We start from the raw sequence: 7,458 nt of genomic DNA, 5'->3' as shown, positions 1-7,458 counted from the left end.
TCCGCCATAATGTCGCAGTCATGAAAAAAAATCGCTGATCGCCTCCATTAGTAGTAAAAAAATAAATAATAAAAATGCAATAAAACTTTCCCCTATTTTGTAAACGCTATAAATTTTGCGCAAACCAATCGATAAACGCTTATTGCGTTTTTTTTTTACCAAAAATAGGTGAAAGAATACGTATCGGCCTAAACTGAGGGAAAAAAAATTATATATGTTTTTGGGGGATATTTATTATAGCAAAAAGTAAAAAATATTGATTTTTTTTCAAAATTGTCGCTCTATTTTTGTTTATAGCGCAAAAAATAAAAAACGCAGAGATTATCAAATACCACCAAAAGAAAGTTCTATTTGTGGGGGAAAAAGGACGTCAATTTTGTTTGGGAGCCACGTCGCACGACCGCGCAATTGTCTGTTAAAGCGACGCAGTGCCGAAACGCAAAACCTGGCCTGGGCATTTAGCTGCCTAAAGGTCCGGGGCTTAAGTGGTTAACACAAGTAGTGAGAAGGAGATTTATTGCCTCCCCACCACCTGTCAAATGCCTCCTGAAAAATAAATCCACCACAGGCCGTGGTGCAGTACAGCCTCACCTATGAATGAGCCCTGATAATACAATCAAAATTGGGATTTTAATAAACGTTGTTTCTCATAGCCTAGCAATCTTCCTCTGTCATTTTTAGGAAATATCTCATGCAAGTTTTAGATTAAATAACCATCACTCCTACCTCTGCATTATAAATGGGGCTTGTCTCAGTTTTTTTCAGGCCTCCGGTAAAATATTTCTGTGAATTCCAAGATTCACACAGCTCGTGATTGAGCATCATCTGAGTTTAACTATTGAGTACTTTGTTTTCATGGTCTCCCCTCAGGGACGCATTCATGAGCCTCTTGTAATGAGGTTTGATGGAGCCCCCTGAGGAGGTTAATTGGTGCATGTGGACAGGACACCCTGCCTCACATGATGAGGATTAACTTGGCCTCTCTCTCTCTTAGTACATGGCAGAGACAGCCAGGAGCTGCTGAGAGCAAACCATGAAGGTAGCTGCAGTGGATGGAGGACAGGAGGGAAGATGGAGAAGACCACGAAGGGTTCTTCTAGGAATCTGCACCTTCATCCTGCTGCTGTGGGCTTGTGTGCACCTGCTGTACCAGGCCTTGTCCCATGGGGGGTCTGCAAAGCCTCGGCTCCGGAGAGAAGCAGGTCAGTGTCTGTTCTGTGTGTGTGGTGTGTACATGTTTAAAGGAGTTTTCATGGTTCAACAGAAATGTGGCCTTGTTGATACGGGTGTACTATAGCGTGCGTGAGGGCTGTGTTTGCCTGCACAGGGATGATCAGGTGTTCCATGGCAGGCAGCCCCATTCATGTCAATTGGGACGCAGTTGCTGCTGGAATGCAACCACTGTTTCCAATTTGACAGTCGTGTAGGTGCATTGCCCCCGAATGCACGCTATCTGCATCGGGGCTGACTGTCAAACTGGGAGCAGCAGATGAGTTCATATTGACATGAATGGGACTGCCAAAATGGGGATGCATGGACAACGCATGGCTTTATTGCATGGACAAAATGTCACGTCCTCCTATGAAACCCCACCAATGTAGCTCCATTGTATGGCTAATGGTGGGTAAGGATGTGCTCCAGCGTGTTCGCAAAGTCCACGTGTAGAGCACGCTAGGAAGTCGGCACAGAGCTGCGCTAATCACAGGCAGTGAGACATTGTCCTAATGCGCGGCTGCAGATCTCGTGAAATGTCTCACTGCCTGTGATCAGCGCAGTGCCGACTTCCTGGCGGGCTCTGCACGTGGACTTTGCGAACACGCGGGAGCTCATCCTTAATGGTGGGCATGCATGTGACAATCTAATCGATTGATTCATCACGGAATTGGACGATATAACTGAATCTCTATTATCGCAGAACACATTTTGTGCAAAAAATAAATAAAATCATTTACAAAATTATTCTGATTCCCTCTGAATGGAAAATCCAATCCTAGGAAAGTAGATAGAGTGATATAACTGTTAGGCTGCATTCACACCTGAACGCGGCGTTTTGTCCCGCGATTTGCCGCGACAAAACGCGTTGTTTTTAGCCTACAATACGCCATAGGGGTGATTGAAACATTGTCGGCTATGCCGAACGCTGAAAGCCGCCTGGGAAAAAAAGGGTACGGGACTTGTTTTGAACTTCAGGCGTACGGCGTTCGGCGTGGAGGTGTGAACCATCTCCATAGCCGACAATGTTAAATCACCCCTCCAGCGTATTGCAGGCTGCAATAGCGTCAGGCTTCAGGCGTTAAAACGCCTAGGTGTGAATGGAGCCTTAAAATCAGGGCTCTAGTCCTGTGGGAACGCGTGGGAACGGAGTTCCTGCACTTTTTTCACAGCAGGAACGCAGTTCCCTTTGCAGGACTAGAGCAGCCGAGCCAATCCTTCACTAAGCGGCGATGCCCAGCTCGAGTCACTGTCAGTGGCAGGCGAACCTTAGTAATCCTTTATTACTGGCCGCTTCCTGTATATGGATTCATCGGGTAGTGTGCAGGTATTCCGTCACTTCCTTGATGCCGCAATGTCTCCTGGGAGCTTTTGTCATTGTTCCCAGGAGACATTCCGGAGGTCTGCCGCGAGTTATCGTGGGATTTAGAAAGAACTTGCTTAAAAAAACATGCGGTTTAGTAATTATGCATACGAGCGTATCTTTTTTTTTTTTTTTGGGTGGGAGTTCCCACACTTTTTTCCCAGGACTTGGCCCCTGCTTAAAATGTATGCCACAGCGAACGATCTGATCTTCTGAATTTATTTTTCTCCTGGACAGTAAACTAATGGACACCATGCTCATACATTAAACTTTTTTTGCCTATGGCCACAGAGAAATACATTTATTATTATTATCTTATATATTGCATTTTAGATGGTGGGGGAGGGTTAAAACGGCTGTCATTTTTTCCTTAGCTGCCTATATCTCATTAAAGGCTGGGTTCATATTTTGGGCTGGGTTTACACATATTCGAATTGGATGCAGGTTTTACCATATCCAATTCGCATTACAGGCAAGTGTGACCGGCTCGCAATGGAGCTGGTTCACACAGGTCCGGGCAGCTGTGGTCCGGATTGAAAAATGGTCTGGTGCCTCTTTTGTTCAGGTGTGAATTCAGGCCAGAATCGCACATGAACCGGTGCACAGAAATGCCTCGGACCCCAGGCACGAACCTACAGCCACACATGTGTGAACATGGTATTTAAGAAAAGGCTCATGCAGTCAAGGGGCCCCAGGAGTTGGTAAAAAAAACTGCAACTTTTAGGGTCCATTTACTCTTGTACGACTCCAAAGTTGCTCCAACTTTGGGGTGAAACTTTGATGCAAGTTTGGATGGGTGCGAATTGGATACGACTCGTGATAATAGACAATTGCTGCATTGTACAACTTTCATGCAACTTTTGAGGGTTAACATTGAAGTCTATGGCCCTCAAGTTGCATGAAAGTCGGGCCAAAGTAGTGCAATAACTACTTTGAAGTCACTGGAACTTTAAATTGCACATGTATATGAATGATTATCATTGGAAAACATGTAACGACTTGTCATGCAACTTTGATGTCCAAAGTTGCATGACAAGTCGCACGAGTGTGAATGGAGCATTAAAATGGAGTTCCACCCAGAAATGGAACTTTTGCAAATCGAATTCCTTTCCCCTCCAATGCCACCTATCGGGGAGGAGGGGGGGCAGATAACTGTCAAATCTAGGTATCTGCTCCCACTTCCCGGGGGAAAGATCGCCGCAATGTCCGGCCCCTCCTCCTTCACACAAGTCCCAGAAGACAGCAGGGACCATTAAGAACGCGCAGCACAACTCGTGCATGCGAAGTAGGAAACGGGGTGTGAAGCCGTAAGACTTGACTTCATGTTCCCTTAGTAAGGATGCTGGCACCTGCACCCAGAGCCAAGGGATGGGTTGGCTTTGGGTGCTGACATTGCAGGCTCCCTGGACAGGTAAGTGTCCTTTATATTAAATGTCAGCAGCTGCAGTATTTGATGAAACACCGGATCATGTAACTAGTACGTGATCCGGCACTTCCGGGTAGAGGGTGCCGGCCAATGGATGACAGGACGGAGTGCTTACTTGCTCCATTGGCTTGTAATCTGTATTGTTATTTGTAGTGATGTCAGCAGCGCATAAGCATCTCTTCCCCCCGATTTATGGCACGCTCTCTCCATTAAAGCGGAGTTACATCCATTCTTGAGAGGTGGTCTTAAACAAAAGACCACCTCAACACCTCATTTTTGGATATTACATTTTTTTTTTCTTCTTACCTTTTTGGAAGTACAGAGTGTACTTCCGAGCCGCAGCCCACAACGTCACGTCCTCTTCTGCAGCGAGCTCCCCCGTTGTCTTCTGGGACCTGTGTGTGTCCCAGAAGACAAGCTGGCCATTCACAAAGCAATGCGCAACTCACAAATTTGCAGTAGGAAACTGGCAGTGAAGCCACAAGGCTCCACTGCCGGTTTCCCTTAGTTGGAATGGCGCCGGCACCCGATACGATGGACGGATCGGCCTCGGGGGGCCGACATGGCGGGCTCCCTGGACAGGTACTTGTTCTTATTAAAAGTCAGAAGCTACAGTGTTTGTAGCTGCTGACTCGGAAAAATATATATAATTTTTCCGCTTGGGACACGCTTTAAGAAGTGTGCCGTTAGAACACTGTGTCTATCATATCAGCTCCCCGTGACACTGTGCCAAGATATCGCAAGACTATAGTCTCATTAAAGCGGAGTTCCACCTAAAAATGGAACTTACGCTTAATCCACTCCTTCCCCCCTTACATGCCACATTTGGCATGTAATTTTTTTTGGGGGGGGAGTCAGAAGGAGTGGGACTTCCTGTCCCACTTCCTCCTTACGCCGAGGGGCTGGTAAGGCGATTAGCTTAATCGCCTTATCGCAGCCCCTCCCTGTAGGCGAGCGCCTGTCCAATCGGACAGCGCTGCGCCACTCGCGCATGCGCAGTGGGTGCCCGGCCGTGAAGCCGAAAGCTGTCACTGCCGGGTGCCCACACTAGGAATGAATACGCCGGCCGGCGAGGGGGGGCGAGGAGCGGACCCCCGGCCGGCGCGTCGCTGGAACCGTGGAGCAGGTAAGTGTCTGTTTATTAAAAGCCAGCAGCTACACTTTTTGTAGCTGCTGACTTTTAATAAACTTAAAAAAAGGCTGGAACACCCCTTTTAATACATATGTCCATGCACAAGATTGCAGCTGATAGGGCAGAAGTAAATTGCACTAAGGACTCCTGGAACAGTAGTAAAGATGTCTTGTAACAGGAAGCACAAACTTTAAAACAGCTGTAATAAAGTATGGAATATGCAATTGGGGTTGAAATATAATGCAGAATGTATTGGAATACCTTTTACCTACTGGCTTTCAAACTTGGTGTTTACAAGTTAACCACTTGCTGTCCGCGCTATATAGCTGAATGACAGCAACAGCGCGGACCTGAATTTCCGGGAGACCGTCAATAGACGTCCTCCCCTTTGCACGCGCTCCCTGCAGGGTGCGTGTGGTGCGCGCTGTGATGACTGAGTCCTTGAGACTCGGGTGATCACAGGTCCCGGTCCCTTACCATGTGATCAGCTGTCAGCCAATGACAGCTGATCGCGTGATGTAAACAAAGCTTGGTAATCCTTTTTTTTTTTTTCCTCTCATGCTGACAGCATGAGGAGAAAAAAAAGCCGATCCCTGGCTTATGTGCAAGGGACATTGGTCCCGAAGAGGAAGGAGGCAAAATCTGCCTCATCTGTGCCCACAAATACCGCCTGCAAGTGCCCTCGAGTGCCACCTATCAATGCCAATCAGTGCTCATCATTGTCACCTAGCAGTGCTGCCTATCAGTGCAACCTACCAGTGCTGATCAGTGCCTTATCCTTGCCATCTAGCAGTGCCACCTCTGTGTCACCTCTCAGTGCCCACCCTTGCTGCCTTATCGCTGCCCATCAGGGCAGCCTCATCAGCGTACATCAATGAAGGAGAAAAAATACCTGTTTGCAAAATGTTATAACAAAATATATATATATATATATATATATATATATATATATATATATATATATATATATATATATATATATATATATATATATATATATATATATATATATATATATTAATTTTTTTTTTTTTTTTTAACAAAATATAAAAACCGCAGAGGTGATCAAATACCACCAAAAGAAAGCTCTATTTGTGGGAATTTTTTTTTTCTTTTAATTGGGTACAGTGTTGTATGACCACACAATTGTCATTCAAAATGCATCAGCGCTGAAAGCTTAAAATTGGTCTGGACAGGAGGGGGTTTAAGTGCCAAGTAAGCAAGTGGTTAAATCCATTTTTTTTTTTTTTTGCTAGAAGTAAAAGTGATCCGAATTTATTTTATTTTTTTAAGGGACATCGTAAAAAATATATAAATAAAAAGAAAAAAAATGAAAGTGCCCCGTCCATACAGAAGGGAACGTATACACAAGTTGCGCTCGCAAATGTAAACAGTGTTAAAACCACACGTGAGGTATTGCCGCAATTGTTCGATTGAGAGCAATAATTCTAACAGATCTTCTCTGTAACTATAAATGGGTAACCTGTAGACATTTTTAAAGCGTTGCCAATGGAAATTTTTAGGTACCTTAGTTTGTCGCCATTCCACGAGTGTGCACAATTTTAAAGCCTGACATGTTGGGTATCTATTCACATGATACAAAAAAATTGTGCTAACTTTTATTGTTTTTTTTTTTTTTTTTATTATTCATGAAAGTGTATTAATTGCATTTGAAAGACTGCTGCGCGAATATAGTATGACATAAAATATTGCAACAGAAAAAGAGAGAGTTTGGTCAGGGGGACTTTAAATGAGGCCAATCGCTATGTAGAGTAAGCATGTGGGATATAAAACACAGTATCTCTTATATGGGTTTCCGACAAAAAAGGGGGGAGTTTGTTAGGGACTTTGAATGAGAGATGTACCGTATACCAAAAAGCAGTCTTAGCCAAGAGCCCACTTGACCAAACTCTCTCTTTTTCTGTCCAAATTTGGGATGGAGGCCAATTATTCTTGGTGCCTTTGACCACACGCTATTTTATTGCGCGCGCACATATATATGTATGTTTGGGGGTTCTAAGTAATTTTTCTAGGGAAAAATATGGATTTTAAACTTGTAAGCAACAAGTGTCAGAAAAAGGCTTGGGCGTGAAAGGGTTAAGGTCCCTTTTTCATGGGTGTCTGCTCAGTTTATGTCCATTCAGTTTATATCGGTTTGCATTTATGTTCTGTTCAGTTTGTATCGGCCTACATCTTTTTTTCTTAGTTGTTGCAGAGACCAATGAAGGGGTGGGAAAAGTTTAAATAAAAATGTTTCTTGTCTAAAAACTGGCATAAACGAATGGTAATCTGTTTACATCCATTCAGATGCTACAAAAACATAAC

The 7,458-nt window shown here is 44.4% G+C and overlaps 1 protein-coding gene across 1 annotated transcript in view; it reads left to right on the top strand.

Moving 5' to 3' along the window:
- The first annotated feature begins 867 nt into the window (after positions 1 to 867).
- SLC24A5 (solute carrier family 24 member 5) overlaps positions 868 to 7,458 on the top strand; it is a 57,728-nt gene continuing 51,137 nt past the window's right edge. Inside the window, exon 1 of the mRNA XM_040342658.1 lies at positions 868 to 1,202. Coding sequence (XP_040198592.1) covers positions 1,034 to 1,202 — 169 coding nt within the window. The 5' untranslated portion in view covers positions 868 to 1,033. The remainder of the gene's footprint in view (positions 1,203 to 7,458) is intronic.

This window comes from Rana temporaria, chromosome 3 (genome assembly GCF_905171775.1).
Source record: "Rana temporaria chromosome 3, aRanTem1.1, whole genome shotgun sequence".
Lineage (NCBI taxonomy): Eukaryota > Metazoa > Chordata > Amphibia > Anura > Ranidae > Rana > Rana temporaria.
This window is presented reverse-complemented; position numbering and strand designations above follow the sequence as displayed.